Source organism: Felis catus, chromosome A3, assembly GCF_018350175.1.
Source record: "Felis catus isolate Fca126 chromosome A3, F.catus_Fca126_mat1.0, whole genome shotgun sequence".
NCBI lineage: Eukaryota > Metazoa > Chordata > Mammalia > Carnivora > Felidae > Felis > Felis catus.
In genome coordinates, this window is record NC_058370.1 from 66,508,449 (window position 1) to 66,534,135 (window position 25,687).

A 25,687-nucleotide genomic window follows, 5' to 3' on the forward strand; every position below is an offset into this window, starting at 1 on the left:
CTGCTGTCTCTGCGAGGTTTCCTACAGAAACTAAAAACTGCTCCCAAAGCATCTACTTCAGTCCAGGGGGCAGGAGAGGGGGACTGGCTGTGGGGGCCTCTTTGGAGTCTGGTGGGAGTGAAGGATGAGGAGAATCTCAGGCAGAGGGGGCCCTACCCTCTCCTATCAGGGGAGGCTGCTCCCCACCACCCACCCAGGGGGAAGGTGGTTGCCACTGTTTGTACATTTTCTTTCAAACTCACATCCGGTTTAGATTTGGTCAGGATGGAGCAGGGGAACCCCAGAGTGTGGCTGGCTGTGGTGGAGTTTGTTCATGTAAAAACAAAGAACCCATCCAAGTGATTAAAGAAAAGGAAAAGAATATTATGAAAAAATTCCAAAACATCAAAAAAGCTAAAGAATGGATCCCATGTATCCATTAACCAGCGTCAGTGATTATGAACTCATGAACTGTCTTGTTTGAGCTACACCCCAACCTATTTCTTCCCCACATTGAATATCGTACTAGGTACTTATTAAGAACTCTTGTTTCTTTTAATTGCGAAGAGATTTATTTACGGTGGTGTATAAGCACATACATAAAGAAGTGGAGGGCTGCCTGAGTGGCTCAGTTGGTTGAGCATCTGACTTCAGCTCAGGCCATGATCTTGGGGTTCACAAGTTCGAGCCCTGCGTGGGGGCTCTGTGCTGACAGTTCAGAGCCTGAAGCCTACTTCGGATTCTGTCTCCCTCTTTCTCTGCCCCCAGCTCATGCTCTGTCTCTCTCTCAAAAATAGGTAAACATTTTAAAAATTTAATTTAAAAAAAGGAAGAAGAAGAAGTGGTGACTGTCAGGAGCCAGTGTGGGATCCTAAAAAAAAAAATAATTTTTCCTGATTAAGATTAGAGGTCTGCTACACAAAAGGAATTCTAAAGACAAATTAGGATTTCAGTAAGTCTCTTAGAATGTCATTGACAGGGTGATTTGGTGTGAGGTTGGATGATGGTTTAGATAATAAGTTGAAATTTCATTTTTTTTGGTTGTTTTTTTTGCAGCTTTCTATTTTAATGTAATCAATTGTATATTCCTTTCTTTTTTGCCAAATAAAAGCTCTTTTGAAAAGGCAAAACCACCATGCCATTATCACAACCCCCCCCCCCCCAATCTCATGGTTTAGTTTTACAGTTCATTTGCTAGAATCAGGATCCAAATAAAGCTACACATTGTATTTGTTTAACAGCCTGAGTGTCTCTTTTTTCCCCTTAGTATTTTATTATGAAACTTTCAAACGTACAGCACAATTAAAAGAACTTTTCGGTGAACACCTGTATACCCACCACCTAGATTCTAATATTCTTAAGCTGTACTTACTTTATCATGACTGCCCCTCTATCTATCCATCCATCTAGAGTCTCATAATCTGTAGTCACCCCCATCTTTTTTTTTTTTTCTCCTGAACTGGAAATTGTTCTGAGAATTTCTTCAGTTGGAGTTAGAGGAGGTGTGTTTGAGGCAGGTGGCCTCTCACTAGTTTTGGCCTCTTCCTCATCTCGCTGTGGTTAGAAGTTCCCAGCCCTCTGCGGTCCTGTGTGAACAGCTGCAGAGACCACTGTGTCCCCATTTGCCTTAGTGGGCAAGGGCCCGCCTGGCTGGACCCAGGTTTCCTGTCTACAGACTGGCAGGCTGTGGAGAAGAGGCACCGCCCTGCAAATGTGGTTTCTAGGGGAAGGGGCAGGTATCTTTGAAGTGGGTCCCTGTCGCCTAGTGCCCTGAAAGAGGCCTGGAGAAGGGTGGGAGTAGATGGGACGCTAGCTGCCAGAGGCTTCAAAACCAGGTTGCTGGGGAATCTGAGGGGCCGTTAAGTGGGGGCCTCCTCTGGGCCTGTGCCCAGGGCAGGGGGCTGTGCTGGGCTGGGCTGCCAGAATCTGTGTCACTGTCAGGAAGGTGTTCCTAATGCCTCTGGGAGGGCAGAAGCTGAAATACTTGACCCAAATCATGATAGGGAGTGGGTTTCAGACAAGAAGATGATAAAAAGGCATGTTGTACCTCCGGAGAAGGAAGGACAGGAAAGCCTCTAATCCATTTGTATTCTTATTTAACAACTGAAAATCTAGAACTTTTAATTCTAAAATATCTTTCAGTCCCATAGATTGGCCAGTTGGGAATGATGGGATGGACAGGAGAAGGGGAAGGAAGGCAGAGTAGAGAGGGAAGAGATGTGGGCAAGCAAGAGAAGAAAGTTCGGTTCCCAACCCCTACTGTGTCTACTAAAGAAAGCATAGACCTTGGGTGGGGATGAAGTGGAGCAAAAAGGTTGGAGAAGGACCTTAAGTGTTAGTTTACAGAACAGTCTGGGGACACATGGGTGGCTTAGTCGGTTGAGTGTCCAACTTCGGCTCAAGCCATGATCTCCTGGTTTGTGAGTTTGAGCCCCGCGTCGGGCTCACTGCTCTCAGCTCAGAGCCCGGAGCCTGCTTCAGATCCTCTGTCCCCCTTTCTCTGCCCCTCCTCTCTCTCTCAAAAATAAATGAATAGTTTTTTTTTAATTAAAAAAAAAAAAAAGAAGAACAGTCGAAAACTCATAGGTATATGAGGATGAGAACAGTCCTTATCCCTGCCCTTGGAATTGCTATTGGAATTCCTACTAAGAATTCCTATTACCTTTGAACCTACTTTTTATAGCTCTTAGACTGTTCTTATTTCTAAACTACCAGAAGCTGTGCTGTACCGGGGGTGCAGGAGAGACAGGCTGTTCTGTGGCTGCGTTGTGTAATGTTATGTTGTATTATTATTGTGGGCTGGGACCATGGCAATATTGCGTATCTTTATTATCATCTATAAAATGGGAGTAGTATCTACCTTTTAGAGCTGTGCAGATTAAATGCTACTGTATAATAAAATACTTGGCCCTCAACAGTGCTTCTCAAGCAGTGAGAAGTGCTTCAGAGCAGTGCTTCTCAAGCAATCCGCGGTGAAGGATTACTCTCATGTTTTGGGTTTTGTTTTGTTTTTTCATTCCCATTTTGTTGTGCTCTGATTCTTTCATAAGATACTCAAACTGCTACCTCCCATTTTTCACTTCAACAGATTCAAAATTATTTTGTCACATTATTGTCAACGTTTCTGAATGTGTACTCTAAACTGAACTCATCTCTGCAGGACTGAGTGACAAACACAGATCCACCCAGCCCCGGACCTCACTTTGAGTAGCAAAGTGTCCAGAGGACACTGCCATTACTTCGAGGGGAGGTGTTGTGCCCTGGGGAGTATTTCCGGATTAAGAGTTGCTGGGAAGGAAGCTGGTATCTCTGGGCAGGAGAGGAACAACAGAGCCAATGAGTACCATGGGAAGCTGCATGTGCACCCTGGACTGCAGAGAGCTGGGGACCAGCCCAGGAGGGACTCAGTTCCTTCAGAAGGAGCAGGTTCCTAAACCTACCTCTGGTTTAACAGGTGCAAAACAGGTTGGAGGGGGGGGAGCAACTTGCCCGGTGGCCCATAGTTCAGGCATCCACCACTCCATAGCCTGCCCCTCCTCCTAGCTGGCATTGGGAATCTGAAGAAGATTGCCTTTCATTCTTGAATTCATTTAAATTTTAACGTGGTTTTTTTTTGTTTTTGTTTTTGTTTTTGTTTTTTTTGAGAGACAGGGAGAGACAGAGCACAAGCGGGGGGGGGGGGGGGGGGGGGGGGGGAGGGGCAGAGAGAGAGGGAGACAAAGAATCCAAAGCAGGCTCCAGGCTCTGAGCTGTCAGCACAGAACCAGATGCAGGGCTCGAACCCATGAACCATGAGATCATGACCTGAGCCAAAGCTAGACGCTCAACTGACTGAGCCACCCAGGCACCCCATTGAGTTGATTTAAATTTTATTTGAATTGAATTGAATTGAATTGAATTTTTAAGAAAACTGTTTGAATTTTAAAAGAGTTTTGGATTTATAGAAAAATTGTGAAAATCGTATAGAAAATTCCTAATAACCCAGACCCCTTTTCCTTATTATTATAAGTTAGTATGGTAGATTTGTCACAGTTAATGAATCAATATTGATACATTTAGTCTTCTTTTTAATTTTTTAAAAATTTTATTTCAATCCAAGTTATTAGCATATAGTGTAATAATGGTTTCAGGAGTAGAATTTAGTGATTTATCACTTACATTTAACACCCAGTGCTCATCCCAACAAGTGCCCTCCTTATTGCCCATACCCATTTAACCGACCTCCCCTTCCCTTCCCCTTCCCTTCCCCTCCAGCAACACTCAGTTTGTTCTCTGTATTTAAGAGGCTCTTATGGTTTGCCTGTTTTCATCTTACTTTTCCTTCCCTTCCCCTATGTTCATCTGTTGTTTCTTAAATTCCACATATGACTGAAATCATATGATATTTATCTTTCTCTGACGATTTAAATTTTATTTTTGACTAGATAATATATTCACATGGCTCAGCCTTCCAAAGGGACCAAAAAGTAAAGAATGAAAAGCCTCCCTCCATCTCTGCCACCTTCCCTATAAGTGAGAAAGGCCATCAGATATGTATCCTGTCACATGTTTTCATACATGAACACGTGTTTCTGTCCACTGTGCGCACTCCACTATCTTACTGATTTATCATGGAGTTCATTCTTTCACAGCACAGACGAGCTTCCTTGCTCCTTTTCATGGCAGTGTGGTGTCCCCTTTTATGGAAGTACCATGCTTTATTTAACCAGCCTCATGTTGGCGGACATAAAAGTTGTCTCTAATTTTCTGCTATTATAAATAACACGGCAGGAATCACCTTATAGGTCATTTTACACACGTGCCAAGACCTCTGTAGGTGTGGGATTGTGGAATCAGTGGGTTGCACAAAAATAATTTTGATCTATGTCATCAAATTGAGGTCCCACCAACTTCTGCTCCATCAGTGATGGATCAGAGTTTGAACTAGGTACTTTTTTGACCAGTTCCTCTAAATGTTAATTTTTGAAATCATGAGGTGGATAGCAAAGGATCACTAATAGGCTCTGGCATCCTCAGAGGAAAACCCTTGTGGGACTGTGCCCTGGGATCTGGGCTTTCAGGGTGTTCTCTGAGGGAAATCTCCTTTTGTGGGGGGAAGCTCTTCAGAGGCCAGCAATTTTGGGTCTGTGGCTTTGAGTTGTAAGCAAACTGCAGTGGTCCTGAGAGTAAGGAGTGAGTGGCATTCCTGAGTGGGTCTAAAAATGCCATCCTGGCGGTAGAAAGCTCTGTGAAGTCTCAGGACCAAGCAGACCTTCCTGGAGGCATTTTGGGTTGGCACATAACTCTCTGAGCCTCATGGCTTCCTCATCCAGTAGTGGAGAGGATCCAGTTCACTCAGCAGCTATTTATTGGGTGCCTGTGTTGAGTGGTGGGCCTGGTCCTTACCCTGGTTGCAGGAGAGGGGCAGTGAATCAGCCACACTGAGCACAGCCCCTGAGGCTATCATGAAACCACACTCAACCTCTAGGCCTGCACAGTGAGCACTGGGATCCCACCCATTCCCTGGGTCACCTCTCTGTGGTAGCAAGACGGTCACAAGCCTGGAGTTTTCAGTACTTTATGGGGAGATGGAAAATTTAACCAAACAGTATGAATTCCCCTGCCAGGTGGTGAGGTCTAGGGATAGGTTAACATATGTGAGAGAACTCCAGAAAGTGCCAGGGCTAAACACGTCCATGGATTTGCCCTGCTATACCAGTACATCTGCTTTCTGCTGTACCTCTTTGCTTTTGTTGCTAAGTTAGCCCTGGTTATGTTAAAATACCTTAAAAATGGAGAAAACCATGGTTTTCTGGTTACCTGGAAATAGGAGCTCATGAAAATGCATTAAGCCACATCATATATTTTTCCTCTTGTTATTTGGGGGTAATTCCTTCTTGGTTTAAGAACTGATTACCTACAATGGGACATGGATGTGACTTTGTCCCTCATCTTAAATTCTGAAATTCTGGGAATTTGTCCCAAATCTTGGGAACTTTGCCTCCCCAACCACTAAACTACAGAAAACAAACCCAAAGGGGCAATTTGTACTGTGCCTATGATAGAATGCCTGTGTTTTTTCTTTAAAGGCTGTTTAACTTTATGAAAACTGTGTCTTTATTTCTTTTCTCAGACCTGGGCCATTCATGTGCTGGGTTAAGGGTGGCTGGGTGGGTACAGGGACAGGTTCCAGTTTCAGGGGATCACTGCTCTGTTTTTCAGATGACTTTGGGAAGCTGCTCCTGGCTGAGGCCCTCCTGGAGCAGTGTTTGAAGGAGAACCACACAAAGATAAAAGACTCCATCCCTTTGCCAGAGAAGAATGAGCCAAAGATGAATGAAGCCAGAAACTACCTGAGTAGTATCCTTAACCACGGGAGGCTGTCTGTAAGTGGTCAACCCCCTGTGCCCGGGGCTTCCTCTCCTCTATCTCCTGCCTCCTATCTGCCATCAAGCCCTCTCCCTAGGTCACCTGAGCAGCAAGTCTCCCTTAAAGGTTGGCTTTGTAGTGTTCAGTACAATAGCCACTAGCCACATGTGGTTCTTGAGCACTTGACATGGAGCTAGTCCAGAGATGCCTGGGTGGCTCAGTCAGTTGAGTGTCCAACTTTGGCTCAAGTCATGATCTCAAAGTTCGTGGATTTGAGCCTCGCACTGGGCTCTGTGCTGACAGCTTGGAGCCTCCAGCCTGCTTTAGATTTTGTGTCTCCTTCTCTCTCTGGCCCTCCCTGCTCACACTCTCTTTCTATGTCTCTCAAAATAAAGCTGAGTCCAAACTGAGCTGTGCTATCCAAGTGTAAAACATATACTGGAATTTGAAGACTTAGCACAAAATGAAGAATGTAAAAGATCATTAATTCTTTATATGGTTTACATGTTCAGATGATAATATTTTGGATAAATTGGGTTAAATAAAATATATTGTTAAAATTAATGTCACCCGGTGCCTGGGTGGCTTAGTCGGTTAGGTGTCCAACTTCAGCTCAGGTCATGATCTCACAATATGTGAGTTCGAGCCCCATGTCGGGTTCTGTGCTAACAGCTAACAGCTCGGAGCCTGGGGCCTGCTTCAGATTCTGTGTCTCCCTCTCTCTGCCCCTCCCCCACTCACACTCTATCTCTGTCTCTCAAAACTAAATTAACATTAAAAAAAAATTTTTTAATAAAATTAATATCACCTATTTTTACATTTTTAATGTGACTGGAAAATTTTACTTGAAAAATTCAAATTATACATGTGGCTTAAGTTATATTTCTATTAGACAGCACTTGCTTGACCTAGTATGTGCCTAGTCCTTTGGACTCCTTAGGAATCTCAAGGAAATAGGACCTCAGTGAGCCCATGATCTAGTTGGAAACAGGCAAACATGCGAAGTTGGCTAGCGACAGAAGAACTCAGTAACAAGGCAAGCCAGTTTAAGTCTATGCATTTATTGATTGAATACCTACTATATAAAAGGCACTGAGGGGAGGTATAGAGGGAAGTATAGTCAGCTCTCTCCAGACCTTTGCTGCTTAAAGCATGGTCCACCCACCTGCAGTATGGGCATTATCTGGGGAGTGCAAAATCTGGAACAGAATCTTTGTTTCAACAAGCTCTCCTGGTGATTCATGTGTGCATTAAAGTTTGAGACCATTCTAGATTACAGTGTATCCTGAGCTATAATAGAAGTATGGGTATGTCATTAGAGACCCAAAGAGGATGTGATTTTTCAAGAGATATTCCAAAGTAATATACTTTCTGACTTAAACATTTTATGGTAACTGACTCTATGCAAGGCATTATACTATGAGGGCAATAAAGATGTACTGATTCAACATGGACCCTGCCCTCAGGGAGGTTGCAGGTTTACTGGGAAAATAAGTCTTTTTTTTTTTTTATGTTTATTTATTTTCGAGAGAGAGAGTGAGGGGGGAAGAGGCAGAGAGAGAGAAGGGATCAGAGTATCTGAAGCAGACTATGCGCTGACAGCAGAGAGCCCTAGGCGGGCCTCGAGCTCACAAACTGTGAGATCATGACCTAAGCCAAAGTCAGACCCTTAACCAACTGAGCTCCCCAGGTGCCCCCAGGAAAATAAGTCTTATTGGCAAATTGTCCTAGATGGACTGTGACACATGCTACATGACTAGTGTACATGAGGAGGCAAGTTCAAGGGGGATACTCCCTGGGGTGAGGTGGGGAGTCAGCCCGGGGTGATGGTGGCATTAGAATTGGACTCTTCGTGGGGGGTGGGAGGGTCTAGACCTTGAAGAGGGGAGGGTATTGACATATAGAGATAGGATAGGACATTCCAAGAAGGAAGCAGTGTATAATTTAATGGTTTCTCTTATTAGATTCTCATTCAAATATGTCCCTTAGCAGGAGCAAAAGGGAATGGTGAGAAATGAGGTTACAGAGGGACTTTGGGGCCAGTGAGCGGGGACTGGAAGACTAGGCCAAGAAGTGTGGGACTTTTTCTGTGGGGGAAGTGTCCTGGAAGTCTAACGATCTTGTCTTTAGATTCCTGAGCAGGGATTATGGTAGCTCTGGGAGGTTTTGTGTTGGACTAAACCAACTGTTTGACCTAGAGCATGTCTTCTGACCTCTTGGGCCCTCCGGTTCCTCATCTGCCAATCAAAGAGGCTGCACTTGATTGGTGGGTCCCAGGCTTTTCCCATCAAGACCCCTTTTAATAGTTTCCTTTGCCAGACTCCATTAAATATTTAAAAATTGTTTTTAAAGTAAAAAATGACTCGGACTCACTGGTAAAAAGTCATTAAATAAACAAGTAGTTTGAAGTAAAAGTTTTTGTTTGCCAGCCCCATCCCCACTCCCATCCCAAGTTAAGCGCTGGTCATCATTTGGTGTTATGTCCCACATGCCTTTCTCTGTGCATTAACAAACACATGTGCACACATATAGGTTCTAATCAGAATCCTTGCATCCATATTTGACAAGAACTTTTACCTGGAGCTTTCCCCATGCCAATATTTCATTCTCTGCATTGGCTGAATAGCCATCCATGTATATTATTATGAAAACTGTTTGTATGCCAAATCACATTTAGGAAGAACAAATTTTACCATGCTCTATTAACTGAAGACATCCATAGTCACCAATAACACTGAGATATTCACCATTATCCACACCAAAGCCAAGAACTTGATGTTGATTAGGCAAAATGAAATATTAAAAGTAGTATGTGGGGTGCCTGGTGGCTTAGTCAGCTAAGTGTCTGACTCTTGATTTCGGCTGAGGTCATGATCCCAGAGATGGGGGATCGAGCCCTGCATCGGGCTTGAGCAGGCATGGAGCCTGCTTAAGATTCTCTCTCTTTTGGGGCACCTGGGTGGCTCAGTCAGTTGAGCATCTGACTTTAGTTCAGGTCATGATCTCACAGTTGGTGGGTTTGAGCCCCACGTCAGGCTCTGTGCTGACAGCTCAGGGTCTAGACCCTGCTTCAGATTCTGTCTCCCTCTCTCTCTCTCTCTCTGCCCCTCCCCTGCTCTCAGTCTGTCTCTCTCTCTCTCTTTCAAAAATAAACATTAAAAAAATTTTATTTTAAGATTCTCTTTCCCTCTGCCCCTCCCCCCCTCGCACTCTTTCTCTTTAAATAAATAAATAAATAAATAAATAAATAAATAAATAAATAAATAAATAGAAATTAAAAGAAAAATGATGACTCATGCCCTGTATTTATCTAGCTCCTTTCCAAAGAAAAGTTCAAAACTCTTTTCTGGACTCGCATTGCTCTGATGCTGTTGGCATTGCTGTGATGGGAGGTGAGGGTGGTTGTTAATTGTTATCTCGCCCTCACCGATGGTGTAAATTAAATTAGCCTGATCAATGAGAAAATGTGCCCGTGGCTCGAAACCAACATGGGGAACAGCAGTATCTTTGCCCAGCTAGGAGGGACCATGGGTCCCGAGGCTCTGGGAGTGTGTCATTTGTGGCCCTAGCATAAGGAATGGGTGGCCTGTTTGGGTGACTAGCAAATGCACTTGAAAAATTCAGCCTCGGAGAGTTGACCGATAGTCGGAGCAGGTCAGGCATACAGGGGCTGAGTGGGTCCTCTTGGTGGAGGCATTCTAGCAGTTCAGCAGACAGAGCCCTCTGGTACTCAGGGAGGCTTCTTAGGAAGAGGTGGGTCGGGAGCAAGTTCCCAAAGGATGGAAGAAGATCCAGATAGACCAAGGGGGAAGTGGGTGGAGACTGTTCCAGATAGGGAGCTGTGTGAGCAAAGGCAAGGGGAAAATGTGTGTTTATAATGACCAAAACACCAGTGCAGAAGAAGAATTTGGCTTTGTTGTGCTCCGTATCTCTTAACTGGCTTCTGAGAGGGCAGTAGGTGGTGGGGAGTGGTGGAGGCTTTCCCTGGGGCTACAGGTTCCCCAGACTCCAATCTCCCTGAAGGGAAGCAGGGGTAGCACAGAGGCCCGAGGTAGGAGCCAGCACTGCATTTCCAAGGAGCTTTATGGACAGAGCTGCTGCTGGGTGGTAGGGGCAGTGTCCAGAGCCTGGCCCAAAGGGGTGGTGGGGCCAGCTGAGCGCAGAGATGGAGGCCGAGGGCTAGAGCAAATGGCCATGGAAAGCGGGAGATCTTGGAGGGGAGCTGGGCACATGTCCAAGAACAGGACTTTGGGGCAGGGCTGAGCAGACCTCTTGAGGGAGGCCCCAAGAGTCCTTGTATGGGGTTGAAGATTTGGGCATTAGCAGTACTGGAGAAAGAAAAGGAAGAAACCAACTGGCTTGAATTCAGGCACTTGATTCTGCACTTGAGATGAGGACGGTGGCCCAGCAGGCCTTGGCTCTCCCTCCTGCCTTCCTGTCCCACTGCTGACAGGACCCTTCTTACCACAGAGGTCCTGCTGTTGCAGGTGGGGCTTCAGTGGCTGGCCCCTTACCTGCACAGCTTCTTTCCAAGGCCTTTCCCCTCACTGTATATTTGTACAGATATGCATGTAAAGAGGACCCCCCAGTTATGTGAGCTTTAGGCCCCACAAAATTTGGTTGGGTCCTTGACTCCCTACTTGTGTTGAGAACAAATGCCTGAATTCCTGAGCGCCAACCTTGGGCCGAAGCCTCTGGGGCTTCAGGAGACAGAAGACAGAGCCCAGTCTGCAAGCTGCCTGGGGTCTGGTTGGGGGCATTAGGACACACACACATGAAATAATTGGGCACTCGTGTAAGGATTTCAGTGAGAGCCATAGTGTAGCCCACAGACTGCAGGTGTGGAGAGAAGAGGGACGTCACATGTACTGAGGACTAGGGGGGCTTCCTGGAGGAAGAGGGGAGTTCTGAGGAGGGTCTTAGGCAAGTCGTCATGGCTCAGTGGGATGGGGTGGGGGTCCATCCCAGGGTACCTGGTGGGGGTGGGGATGGGGTGGGGAGGCCTTGAGGCAGAAGCCTGCTAATGTGTTTTTTATCCTTTTAGCCACAGTACCTGTGTGAGGCCATGCTGATTCAGGGCAAGCTGCACTATGTGGAGGGCTCATACCGAGATGCTATCAGTATGTATGCACGGGCTGGGATTGATGACATGTCCATGGAGAACAAGCCACTGTATCAGATGCGGCTGCTGGCAGAGGCCTTTGTCATCAAAGGTAGGTGTGGATGCAGCTGGGGCCCTAGAGGGCACAAGCCATGGCTCCCCTCCACCATGTTCAGCTCCTTATACCCTGGCCCCCCGTGCCAAGAGCATTTGGTAGCTGTAGGAGAGCAGATGCTATATTGACAGTTGGCCTGCAGGATCAGTGTTCAAGATACGTGACCCCTAGTCATGCCCGGGCGCTAACCAGCCAGGTGGACACCAGCGGCAACCAGCCACACTAGCGCATGCTGACTGACGGCAGCCACCAGGCCAGATATGAGGAGCCTCAGGTTCTCGCCTTGGCTCCATCAGTCACTAGCCACCCAGCTGCACGCCCTTGGGCAAATTACCACTTCACCTTTCCTGGCCTCAGCTGACTTATGTGTGAAACAGAATTGTAATACCTGCCCTCACAGGGTTACCATAACCAAGAGGAATCAGCTGGGTCATGATGTTGAGAAAGGCTTAAAAACAATGCCATCCCGTCATCAGGCTGGTGCTGGGGACTGACATTGGCTACAGATCAGATGCGCTGTGGTATAGAGCAGCCTGTCCCTCCTTGGGTATTTGTTGGGCACCTGTGAGTGGCCCAGAGATCAGTGATGGGCAGGTCAGAACCAGTTCCCAGAGTAAGGGGTGTTGTGGTGAGGACCAGGCACCCAGGGTCAGTGATGGAGAAATTCCATGATATGGAGCTGTGGATGATGGCTCACCTGGGGCACTGTTTAGTGCCATTGAACTGACCCTGAAGGGGTTACATGTTAGTAAAAGCCTGAGCCCAGACTTTGTGCTTCAGGCTTCTTCTTCCCTGGATCCATGAACCCTAGGGTCACAGCGCCTGAGGGATGGCCCTCAGTGGCAGTGCAGTGTCTCAGGAACCCCCCCCCCCCCCCCCCCCCGCTCTGCCCAGATGGTTGTCAGGAATCTTAGATGTTTGGTCATCTCCTTATTCCAGCACAAACCAGCCCCCAGAGAAAAGTCTAGACATGCTTATGGCCATATGGAGATTGGATGTTTGAGATGGTAGAGTGTCACCTTCTTCTCTGTTGTAGATAGGGACATTCTCTCCATCTTGTATATGGGGAAACTGAGGCCCAGGGAGGCTATGTACCTCGTCCAGAGTTGCCCAGAGATTTGTGGTGGAACCAGGATTGGAAACTCCACTCTGTCTCCTTTGGATCCCAGGGGACATCTTTGCAGAGCATGGCCTCCTTTGACTCTGGCTCCTGGGTTTCTTGAGAGCTATTTGTCCACCCCAGGGTCCCTTTCCCTTTAGAGAGACTATTCACAACCTCCCAGGAAGTCTGCTGAGATTGTCACCCAGGACAGATGCAACACCAGCATGTAGGAGGACAGGTGGCCCTCTAGGTTAATCCAGTATGTGGGGGTCTTCTTCCTTGGCTCTCTCGTCCCTTTCTCTGTGCCCCAGCATAGGCTGGTCTTGGGGGTGTTTTTCATTTAGTGTTTGGGTCTTTTGGGCCTCTTGAAAACCACTCTGCCATGGACTCCCCAAACCTAACACCCTTTCTCGGGGGCCCTTTCCAGCACTTTTTCCTGTAGACCTGGCTCTACCTACTGCTCCCTGTCTTCTGCTCTCTACTCTTTCCAGCACGCCTCCAGCTTCTTGGGGGAACACAGTCCTGGTGGTCAGAGGTCCTGCAGGGGAGGTAAGGAGCCAAGCGCCACTGGCGTGGGCTGCTTGGTCATGGCCTGTGCTTGCTCCCCACCCTTCGCTGACTGCACATGGCTTCCCACGCACCTGTCTCCTCTCTGCTTGTCCGTCCTGTCCTGTTGCAATGCCTGTGCCCTACCTGCTGCTTGGCGTGCTGAGTTTCACCTGGCCCTGTGTATGCTTGAGATCATGCATGAGGTCTCCAGGGTGTGCATGATGTTGATTTTCCTGGGTTTGGGGGTACCTGGTGGGTCGCCCTGTGCAGAGAGAAGGGGATGGGGATGGCTGGTCACGGGGTTGTCTTAATCTGCTGGGCTCCCATAGCAAAGTACCTTAGACTGTGTGGCTCAAACAGCAGAAATTTATTTCTCAGAGTTCTGGAGGCTGGGAAATCCAAGATCGAGGTCCTAGCAGGGTCGGTATCTGGGAGGGCTCTCTGCTTGGTTTGAAGATGGCCACCTTCTTGCTGTGCCCTCACATGGCTTTTCTTCCATCTCTTTCTCTTCTCTTCTTATAAAGTCACCAGTCCCATCACAAGGTCCCCACCCTCATGACCTCATCTAACCCTGTCTCCTGAGGGCACCATCTCCAAATACCAACACATTGGGGATTAGGACTACGTGCAACATGAGCTGGGGGGAGACACAAACATTCAGTCCATAGAAAGGATGGTGGTGGCAGGAGGCCACAGAATTCACAGAATGATAATAGTTATTAATCCCTCACTCCATGCCAGGTACACCCTCACTGAATCCACACAGTAGTAAATAGGCCTCATTGGGTGTTCTCTTCATTCCCTTGTTATAGACGAGGAGTTACAGTTGATGAGGTGAAGAGACTCGTGGATTTCATGGGAATAGCAGAGCTGGGATTTGAACCCGGGCAGCCAGAGCTTGTAGATTCCCCCATGGTAGTGCTGCTCAGAAGCCTAGACTGAGAGCAGTGACAGAAGCAGTCTAGGCCAGTCTGCCCCATGTTACAGATGAGGAAGTCAAGGCTGATGAAGTGGAGCGTCCTTACCCAGGACAGTAGTCAGCTTTGTTTGAACTAGAATCCTCTACCCGAGGCAGCCTTACAGCTTTAGGTCCTGTCTCCAGGTAGCCACCCCCCCAGGAGCCTGCCTTCCCTAATCCCAAGTGTTGTCTGGCCAGGCCATTACACCACAGTTTATTTACTGTTTTGCACTGGCTTCTGCTTCATGGTTCCACTTGGTGCCATCCAGTGGGGCAGGGAGTTTTCTTGGCACACCTGTCTGGAGGAAGGAGGATGGGGCCATGTGTCACGGGGCCTGGAGGCTCAGTGGGGGCGCATGTATGGGTATCTCCAGTGGAGCTCCTGGTCTTGTTAGAGGAGTCAGGAACAGGCTTGGGGTCTCTTCACTGCACCCCCCTCCCAGCCCCCAAAGACATAAAAATACACTCAACTCACCCACTTTCTGCTTCAGGGCAGAGCGATCTGGTTATGTGTCCTTCTGAAGCATCACTCACAAGGACTAGGCCTTCCTCCGAAGTCAAGGGGATGTGGATGAGACCAGAAAATGCTTTCTGATTCTCAGGGAGGGCTCTAGACACCATCTTGCAGTGGTCTTGGGTCTCTCTTGCTGAAATGCAGAAACAGTACTTGCATACGTGTGTATATTGCATGGGGGTTACGTGACCCTCCAGCTTCTGTAACGGGATTCATCTTCACCTCTACTCTATAAGGTGGGGGTGGTGGGTAATTGTTATGTCTACTCTAGGGATGAAGAAACAGAGACTTGCAACCTGTAAGCAGCGGAGCTTAGATTGATGGCTGGGTGGTTGTCTCTCAAGCTTGTATCCTGCCTGTGACAGAGGACCCCACCTGGGGAGCAGATTGCAGTTACCTCCAGAACGGGTTCACACAGATGAGAGTACAGGCAGTGCACAGAGCCGTGAGAAAGGAGAAGGTCCTGCCAGTTACTGCAGAATCCAGGGGCCAGCCAGGAGGAACGATGCCTGTGGGCACACTGTTGTTCTGTTCCTGAGAGTAGTCCACGGGGGGCCTAACTGGGCCTTGGGCAGACGGGGGGCTTCTACCTCTCCTGGCCTCCATCAGCCCTGGGTTGGCTAGGAGCTGCAGCCACCAGTGAAGCCCTGTATCACTGTCCCATGGGTCTGCTTAGTGTGGAAGCAACCCAGGGCAGTGGTGTTGGTAGGCAGATTGTTCAGAAAACTTCCTTTTATATGTCAACATTGGTTACCTTGGCCCAGAGTGAGAAGTCTGCCCCTCTACCACTCTGTTCCTTAGGCCTTGCAGTGGCTCCAGTGTGACTTCTGCCAGCCCACCATCCCCTGACCAAGCATGTCAGACCAGGGGAAAGCCCTGGGAAAGGAAATGTTCCCAGCCCATTCCAGGTACAGATGGTAGACATCTATTTTTGGTGGCATTGCCCCACCACCATCTTGGTTTGTTTCAAGGGAACATCTTCCATTTACTTTGTATTAAAAAAACAGTCCAGGGGTACCTGGATGGCTCAGTCAGTTAAGTGTCCGACTCGTGATACTGGCTCGGGTCACAATCTCACTGTCGTAGGATCAAACCCTGTCTCTCCCTGTCGCACTCTGCCCCTCCCCCACTTGCACGCAAGCATGCATGTGCACACCCTCTCCCTCAAAATAAACAAGTAAACTTAAAAAAAATGTTTTTTAAATGTAGAATAATTTGGTTTCGAGGCCCTTCTCAGAGGGCCAGTCTGCAGTGCTGCCCACCCTCACGAAGCCCTAGGCAGAGCCTGCTCATTTGATTCTGCCTGCTCATGGCTCCCAGCCCTGTCTTTCTGCTGAACTTGAAGCCCTGGGGGGACAGGTGGTCATTCCTTCTGCAACCCCAGTCTTCTCTGCCTCTTCTCCCTTCCTGGAGCCACTCACATTCCAGCTGAATGAGGTCTCCACCTGGTGTCCAACATGGTGTGCAGAGTTTTGTCCCTTTACCTTTTCTTGAGCCACTGCTCTTGCCCAGCATGCCCCTTTTGTACACACAGAGATAGCCCTAACACTCCCTTTAGGTGCAGTTCAGGTGTATCTTCCACCAGGAGGCTTCCCTTGTGTATAACTGCAGCCTATGGCATTCTTTTTCTCCTTCAAGCTCATTTGGACCTTGACCGAGTCTCCCCGGTTAGAAGTCAGTATGTTCCTCCTGCCAGGCATCTGGCCCCAGGCCATTATACCCCTCAAGGTCCTTGGCTCTATGTCTTACAGGAAAAAGTAAAATTTGCCAGTACCTGCCAGGGTTGCCAAGATGAACAGTAGGGCTCCCTTCCCTTGAGGGAGTGGCAGTCAGTTGAGCAAAGCCTGCTTCTGGTGTGATGTGGCTCTGGGAGAAGCAGCTTCTCTGGAGGAGGAGCTAAGCAGGTAGTAACTATGGCAAGACCGATGAGTCACAAGCTACCTGGTGCCTCTCTTTCCTGTCCAGTCCCTGACTCAACAGGCCACAGCATTAGTGGAGTTTATGGTTTGGAAAAATCAGGAAATGGAAATTACTCCAGAGGTGGCTAGTCTGTAGCTTATTTCTGCAGCCTATTGGGGGCAGGACATTGGACTTCCTGCCTGGCCTGGGTGCCCCAGCCATGTGGCTACCCCCAGTTCTGTTCTCTGCCTTGACACCTGAGAAGGGCATTTGCAAAGTCCCCTCTGGGGCTGCAGCTCCTTAGCAGCCCACTTCCAAATGGGGGTCACACACCTGGGATCGCCTTACATGTTGAGCGGTCTGAGGCTTTGTTTTTGCCAGGGTTGGGATCTGTCTGGCTCAAAGGCTCTCTAGAGCAACCTAGTAATAAGCCTTTGGACATTTGGCATCAGATCATCTCCACGGGTAAGAACCTAGAGCCAGAGATTTTGTTGACTCAGACAGAGCCCTTGGCTCTAGAGCCAGGCCCAGTGGTTTCTGTCTCTGCATAGGCCTCAGGGCCCCTCTCAGCCCCCAGCCCTCAGTTTAATGGGTAAGCGATAGGCTGGGCTGAGGGGTGCTCACACCTCTTGCCCTCAAGCTGCATCTGGCTCTGTAGCAGCACATGAGAGCCACAGCACAGGATCCTTGTGAGATCCTGGGGGTGGGGGGTGGGGGTGGATCAGGCCTTTCCCAGGCCACAGCCTTAGCTCTTGATACGGTCTGGTCTCCCTATCTCCAGGAGCAGAAAATTTCCAACCCTGCTTATCAGACTTGACTGTTGGCCACCTTGGATTGTTGTCCGCAGGTAAAAAGGGCCCCTGGCAAAGCTGCATCGTCCAGAGGGATTGCCAGGAGTAAAGCTTGCCCTTTTTGTAGACCTCGCTGTGGACCCTAAGAAGTATCCAACATAGGCCAATATCCTGAAATGTTTCTACCAGATGCCCTAAAGCTCCAGCCTTCACCTCAAGACAAAATAGGCTGCATTTCAATGGGCACTACTGCTGCTATGTATCTAGAATTCCAGTTTCTTAATTGTGAGATGGTCAGTCCTCACTCTCATATCTGACCTTAAGTCAGCCAGGCTTGCATTTCAGAAATTGTGCCCTCTGACATCATCATGCTTCTGGGGATCAGTTTCCATATAACCAGGCTTAGGGTTGTAATGACAAAAATGTAACTCCAACTAGCTGGAAAAGCAACAACAAAAAGGAGGGAGGCACTGGAAACGTATGACCCCATGTAACTAGAAAGTCATTGGAGGTAGGTGGCATCAAGCATAGCTGGATCTAGGGGCTCCATGTGTTGATGTCTTAGCACCTCCAGGTTTACGTGGTTCTGTGCATAGCACTTACAGCCTCAGGAGGAGAGAGTGCCTCATTGACCTGACTCCATCTCGTGCCTACCCTGGAATCAGTTACAGTGACCAGCATCAAACCTCTGGGTTGGTGCCAAGGGTGTGATTTCCACCTGAATCTGGTGGACTGAGTTGGAGGAATGGTTCCTCAAAGGAAAATCAGTGTGCTGTTAACCACAGTAGGTGAAAGGTATGGAGGGCAGAATCCCAGAGCTCAGGCAGAACTGACTCACCTCGGGTAACACCACTAGTGACCATGTCAGGATGTGAATTTGGCTCTCTCTGACTCCAGCTTTTGGGGTCATCCCTGATACCCCAAAAGTACTTGGGGATTGAACCACTCTGCTGCAGAGAGAGGAAAATGAATGGAGCTATTTGGAGTTTTTCCTGGTTAGCTTGGAGGTGAACCTGAACTTAGGGAGGAATTATCTGCAGAGGAGTAGAAGAGGTGCCTTCCAGGTAAAGAAGTCCAAAGAGAAGCCCCAGGAGAAATGGAGGTGACTTGTTTAGTGGGGGGCAAGGAGTGGTGGTGCCAGGAATGACTGAGCATGAGAGCCTTGCAGTAAAGCTCAGAGGGTCTTCTTGCTGGTGTTCTAGAACTTTATTCCTGGGTCACCATGCTTTGATGGGCATGCAGGAGCTTCAGGGCCTGCACTTTCAATATCTCAAGCTTACCCAGTTCAGCCCCACAAGCCACGGCATCACTGTCCACCTCTCAGAGGACTAGTTCCATGGCAAACAGCTGCCTCTCCCCTCAGGCCTGTGTCACTTCCAGTTCTCCAGCACTAGCTCAGTGTGGTAAGGTGTGAGGGAGGGATGACTCCCCCATTTCCCTGAAAAGCCACGAGTCCTGACCTTTTCCCCTCTTGCTCGCAGCCCAGCACCAGGGAGGCCACAGTCCATGCTCTGGACAGGCTTGCTCACAGGCTGACCAGTAGAAGATTGGCCTGGCTATGGAGAAAAATGGCCCCAGTTCTCCCAAAATACTCCAGCTAGGTGCTAAGTGGTGAACAGGCTGTGGAAAGTAAAAATGTAAACAAACAAACAAACAAAAAAAAACACTTAGCAGCTATGAGAATTATGATCTGCAAATTCTCTTCTCACTTCTTGAGTGTTTGTTTTCTTTTTTCTTTTCTTTCTTTCTTTTTTTTTTTCTCCTGTCCTCTTTTGGTCACTGCAACCCCAGGCTATTCTGCTCTCACCTGGGAACTTGTGGCTTATTAGAATTTGAAAATAAAAACACCAAGCTTCTCCTAGGGCAGGACATGGTGGCATATTTGGTTTTGGGGTTTTTTTGTTTTTGTTTTTTTTTAAGTCCTGGTATGGCAGGAATTAGCTATTGATTTTGGCTTCCTTCTCAAAGGGGCATGGGTCGCTTGCCCTGTGGGGAAGCAGGTCAGCACTGTCAGTACCGCTGCTCTGTCCCTAGACTGCAGTCCACAGTCCGGGCTTCCAGAGGGAGAGGAGTGCTGTTGGGGCATCTTGGAAGGAGGCTGGGTGTGTTCATTGTGTGTGTACCTGGCCTTCACTGAGTTCTTTCCTGGGCTGGGGGTGTGGAGTGCAGGCAAGGCTGTGAGGGGTGCATTTGAGGGGCCCATCCCCTTGCAGAGTGGACAGCTTCACTGCAGCCACCAGGGGCTGGCCAGAAGCCTGAGGTTTGGGAACCCTTGGGGGCATGGCAGGTAGGGGGAGACATACATAAGGAGTCTGGGCCGAGACAGCAGACAGTATTGAAGCCAGAAGACCTGGATCTAGTTTGGACTCTGGCGCTTTTAACTGAGGGGTGTTGGAAGGAATCTCTTCTTGAATTAGAGGTTTCATCTGTCATTCTAGGGAAGGACCAGATCCCTTCCAGAGAGATCACTGTGAGCCTCACTTAACATTCTCTGAGAACATGCATGCTAATCTATATAATACCGTCTAATTTCAATTTCACAGCCCGCGTGAGTTGGGCATCGGTGGTAATCCCATTTTGTGTTTCAGGAAATGGAGACTAAGATCTCTATAAACATTTTGGGGTGTATCCTTCTGGTCTTTTTTCCTATAGGTTTATATGTAGCTTTTTAAAGAACAAAAATAAGTTCATACAATCATACTTTATAATCTCTTTTCTAAAGTGAGTATTTTATGAGCCATTTCCCACTACATATCTACATCACTGTTTAAAGCTTAACTGCATCACATTGTTAGAATCTATTGCAGTTTAGCAAGCTTGTCTCCTGTTACTGGACCTCTAGGTTAAATTTCATCTTTTTGCCATTATAAATAGTGCTATGGTAGATATCTTTCAAACTAAATTTTTGCTTATGTCATTAATTTTTTAGTGATAAATTCTTAGAAGTAAAGTTAGTGGATCCACTTTTTGGAGACGGGTGCATGGAGTCAAGTTGTCCACTTTCCTTTTTTTTCATTTTTTTAAATTGGTAAAATGTACAGACTCATGAAAAGATACTCAACATCACTCATAATCAGGGATATGCAAATCAAAACCATAATGACGTATCACCTCACACCTGTCAGAATAGCTAAACTCAACAACACAAGGACCAACAGGTGTTGGTGAGGATGCGGAGAAAGGGGAACCCTTTTTCACTGTTGGTGGGAATGCAAACTGGTGCAGCCACTGTGGAAAACAGTATGGAGGTTCCTCAAAAAGTTAAAAACAGAACTACCCAATCTATGATCCAGTAATCATGCTACTTGATATTTCCTCAGAAAATACAGAAACTCTAATTCAAAGGGATACATGCACCCCTGTGTTTATTGCAGCATTATTTCCAATAGCCAAGATAAAGAAACAGCCCAAGTGTCCATGAATGGAAAAGGATATGTGGTGTAGATATACACAATGGAATATTATTCAGCCATAAAAAAGGAAATCTCATTATTTGCAACAACATGGATGGAGCTAGAGAGTATAATGCTAAGCGAAATAAAGCAAAGAAAGACAAATACCATATGATTTCACTCATATGTAGAATTTAAGAAACAAACATAAAGAATGAGCAAAGGAAAAAACAGAGAGAGACAAACCAAAAAATAGACTCTTAACTATAGAGAGCAAACTGATGGTTACAGGGAATGGGTGAAATGGTGATGAAGATTAAGGAGTGTATTTGTCGTGATGAGCACCAAGCGATGTGTGGATGTGTTAAATCACTATTGTATACCCGGAACTAATATAACACTGTAGGTTAAAAAATTGGTAAAATATAGGAGCTCCTGGTGGCTCAGTCGGTTGAGCTCCTGACTTTGGCTCAGGTCGTGATCTTGCGGTCTGTGAGTTCAGCCCTGTGTTGGGCTCTGTGCTGACAGCTCAGAGCCTGGAGCCTCCTTCAGATTCTGTGTCTCCTCTCTCTGCCCCCACCCCTCTACTCTCTGTCTCTCTGTCTCTCTCTCTCTCCCTCTCTCCCTAAAAAATAAATAAACATTAAAAAGAAATTTTTAAAAAATTGGTAAAATATATATAATCTACATTTAGCATCTTAACTATCTTTTAAAGATTTTATTTTTCATTGTGATCGAATACACATGATATAAAATTCACTATCTTAATCATCTGCAAGTGTACATACAGTACAGGAGTGTTACATATATTCACATTGTTGTGCAACCAGTCTCCAGAACTCTTTATCTTGGGAAACCCCAACTCTGTACCCACCAAATGTCTCCCCATTTGCCCTTCTCTGCAACTTCTGGCAACTGCTGTTCTATTTTCTGTGTCTATGAATTTGTCAACTTTAGGTTCCTCAAAGAAGTAGAATCATACACTATTTGTCTTTTTGTGACTGGCCTATTTTACTTAGCATAATGTCCTTAAGGTTTATCTGTGTGACATATGGCAGGATATCCTTCTTTTTTTTTTTTAATTTTTTAACGTTTATTTATTTTTGAGAGATGGAGATAGAGCACGGGGGGGTGGGGGGGGCAGGCAGAGAGAGAGAGAAGGAGACACAGAATCTGAAACAGCCTCCAGGCTCTGAGCTTTCAGCACAGACACCGACACGGGGCTCGAACCCACGAACCGTGAGATCATGACCTGAGCCGAAGTCAGACGCTTAACCAGCCGAGCCACCCAGGCACCCCAGGAATATCCTTCTTTTTTACAGCTGAATAATATTCCAATGGATGCATATTTCACATTTTCTTTAACCATTCATCCGTCAAAGAACACATGGGTTGCTTCCACATTTTGCCTATTGTGACTAATCCTGCTGTGAACTTGAGTGTACAAATATCTCTTTGGGACCCTCCTTTCAATTCTTTTGGGTATACACCCAGAAGTGGAGTTGCAGGTTCATAGGGTAATTCTGTTTTTAATTTTTTGAGGAACTGTCAGACTGTTTGCCACAGTGGCTGCACCATTTTCCGTTCCCGCAGTCGCCTGCTGTTTGAGTGTGATTTATAAGGTTCTTCCCTACCTGGCATTGAGGCTCCCTCCCTAAGGGCTGAAGCAATGACTTGCATTTCTTCCTCTCCCGTCCCCAAACCCAGAGTACCTAACTTGGGGCTTAGCCTTCTGTGGGTACCAGATGCCCTTGGACCAACTGGGTAGGAGGGAGGTAGGAGTCCACCCAACTGGAAAGTTCCATTGCAGAGGAAACCGTTGTGCTCTCCACCTCTGCATCTAGGGCCCAGAGCTCCAAGGGCGGGGCTTCTTGGAAAGGCGCCTGCCTGGGATGTGGTGACTCATCTCAGCCTGAGGAGGCAGAGACCAGCCTGGGTGTTGAGCCTGGGGCTGAACCCGGATCAGCTTGCCTCCAAACCAAAAGTTCGGACTTAGTGAAAAAGCAAGCACTCTTCTTGAAAGGGACCTTCCCTTGGCTTGTAAAGCTGGGTGTTTTCACAGAAAGGCACCTTTGCCAGTGGGAATCAAGAGGAGGTCCCCTGGGCTTCCTGGCAGCCCCTGGCTTCCTTCCGGCTCACAGGGCTGTGTGACAACCACTGGGGTCTTGTGGGGCCAGGCTCAGGAGCAGCCCGTCTGTCTCATCTTGGATCTAGTGTTGTGGTTTGGCCACTTGTGCAGAAATGCTCAAGGGGCAGGCAGAGGGTGAAGGGACCCAAGGGCTGGAGTCTCTAGTGGGTTTCGATCAGATGTTTATGAACAGGAAAATGGACCTTCATGGGAGTCAAAGAGCAAATATAAAGAAGCCCCAGGGCGCCTGGGCGGCTCAGTTGGTTAAACATCTGATTCTTGACTTCAGCTCAGGTCATGATCTTAGGGTTCATGAGATGGAGCCCCACATTGGTCTCCACACTGAATGTGGAGTCAACGTGGGATTCTCTCTCTCTCTCTCTCTCTCTCTGCCTCCCCTGCTTCTGCTCGCTCTCTCGCTCTCTCTCTTTCTCTCAAAATAAAGAAACTTTAAAAAAAAAAAAAAAAGGTAAGGTCAAGAAGCCCCTTTTTATGGGCAGAACTGGGTGACTGGACTATCACCCTCATTTGGAGAAGCCATTGCCAAGCTCCAGGAAGCTTTTTGGTCTTATGTATATTGGAAATTATTTCACAGAGGACCACCTTAGTGACCATAGCTCTTCTACCTCCATCTTTTAGTTCTCTGCTGTCACAATTGCTTCCTTTGGAAAAGGCATTATATGCATTATTTTTTATAAATGTTTATACAGTGAGGTGTACCAATCTTAAGTGTATGATTTGGTGAGTTGGACAAGTGTAAATACCCACATAACCAACACCACAGTAACGACAACATTGCCATTACCCTAGAAGTTTCCTGCAGGCCCTTTTCCAGTTGGTTCTCTCTCCACTCCCAATAACTGGTTAGTTTCTATTAATACAGATTATAATTTTGCCTTTTTTTTGAATGTCATGTAACTGAAATCCTATAGCATTGTACTTATTTGGTATCTGGCTTCTGCTGCACAACCCAATTTCTTGGAGATTCATTCAGGTTGTACATGTATCAAGAGTCTGTCCTTTTGTTGGTCTGTGTGGTGTTCCATTGTATAAATATATGCCAGTTTGGTTATGAATTCAGCAAGAAGCATTTTGTAAACAGAGCAGGAGAAAGCGTGCAAGTGAATGTGTGCAGGCAGCTCTGTGTCCATCCACTCACCAGACACCGGGCCATGCTCTCACTGGCTGCCTAGAGCACGGGCAGAGAGGCTGGTTACAGGGTGGGAAAAAGACATACACAAAAGAGATACAGGTAAAATGTTCCACTGGTTCTGAGGTCAGGAGGCCTAAGACGGCCTCCGGGAGGAGGTGGTTTTGCTGTGAGTTTTCCAGGAGGCTAGGACTTAGAATTCCCAGAGAAGCGTGGCAGAGAGGCCTCTACTGGGAGTGGAGGGAACACATGAAGCAATGGACAGCAGAGGCCCCACAGACACATGTTACTAATTTCACCGCTTTGTAGTGGTCAGCCCAGTGGAGGCTTGGGACTGGCAGCCCGAGCAGGCCAAGCGGCTGGCATTATCCATCCCAGGTCTGGGCCCAGCTGTGGGACAGGAAGGAACCCAGCCAGCAGCATGTGTCTCAGGGGAGCCGCAGAGCGGCCATGTCGAGACAGATCCGCTCTAGGGCTTCTGGAGTGGCTACACCCTCCTGCCATCTGCAGCTGGTCTCCCAGGCCAGGCCTCTGAACCACCTTCCTGTGGGGTGGACAGGGTACGTAGCTGGGAAGGAGGAAGCAGGGCCGGCACCAGCAGTGAGCGGTGGCACCTGCCTTCTGCCTGCTTTCTGCGTCTCCTCCAGGACTCCCACTCTTCCTCTATCCCGTTTAGTGCTCTCTTCCCCTCCTGGTCATGAGTCATTTGGCAGAAGGCACGTTGACCCTCGGTGACCCCGGTAACTGAGTATTTGTGTTGAGCAAGGGCCTCCACGTTCTGTGCCTGCCTTCTCCCCGGCCGAGTCACCCCGACCTTTGGACCTGTTCACGCCCCAGCCTGGCAGAGGGCAAGGTCACTAAATCCATATGAGTTGGGATCTAGCCAAGAAAAACAGTAATTCCTTACCTTGTATTTGCAGGGCACTTTGTCAGACATGATCAGGCTTGCCATTTCTTCAGCTGGCTGGCCAGGGCTTGTTAAATGCCTACTATGTGCCAGTTTGTAGAAAGGCAAACGTGATAAGGTTGATGCCTTTCAAAGTTTACAGTCTGGCTGGGTATGCATGTGAGTAAATAAATATAAGAAATGGTGGGGCAGGAGTATGTAAAGCATAGACTGGGGCCCCAGGAGGGATCAGTTGGTTATACTGGAGTGTATTAGGAGGGGGCAGCCCTCAGCAGGGCGGAAGGTGAGTGGTAATTTTGGGCAGACTTGGGAGATTTGGCAGGGGTATGCATCCCAGGCAGGAGGAATGGCTTGAGCAAGGTCAGCATTGGAAATAGGAGGTTGGGTGTGGATGCAGCAGTTGTGGTGTCTTAGCTCGGGCTACTGTAACAAAGTACAGACTGGGTGGCATCAACACGACAGATGTTTATTTCTCATGACTCTGCAGGCTGGAAGTCTGAGATTAGGGCACCAGCATGGTCAGATTATGGTGAGGACCCTCTTCCAGGTTGCAGGCTGCTGACTTCTTGCTGTGTGATCATGTGGCAGAAGGGGTGAGGTGGATCTCTGGGGTCTCTTTTATAAGGCTATTAACCCCATTCATCACCTCCCAAAGACCTCTGCCTCCTAATACAATCACCTTGGGCACTAGGTTTTCAACATATGACTTGGGGGGTAGAGGACACAAACATTCAGCCTGTGGCATATGGTGAGA

The 25,687-nt window shown here is 47.6% G+C and overlaps 1 protein-coding gene across 3 annotated transcripts in view; it reads left to right on the forward strand.

Moving 5' to 3' along the window:
• The window catches only part of TTC7A (tetratricopeptide repeat domain 7A), a 120,009-nt gene that overhangs the window by 3,334 nt on the left and 90,988 nt on the right, over positions 1-25,687 (forward strand). Inside the window, exons 2-3 of one of the 3 annotated variants that reach the window (XM_003983963.6) lie at positions 6,181-6,344; positions 11,372-11,540. In XM_003983963.6, coding sequence (XP_003984012.3) covers positions 6,181-6,344; positions 11,372-11,540 — 333 coding nt within the window. Of the gene's footprint in view, positions 1-6,180; positions 6,345-11,371; positions 11,541-13,136; positions 13,195-17,350; positions 17,413-25,687 lie in introns of those variants that run through there. The other 2 variants (XM_019827149.3, XM_045054177.1) reach the window with 2 other exon arrangements.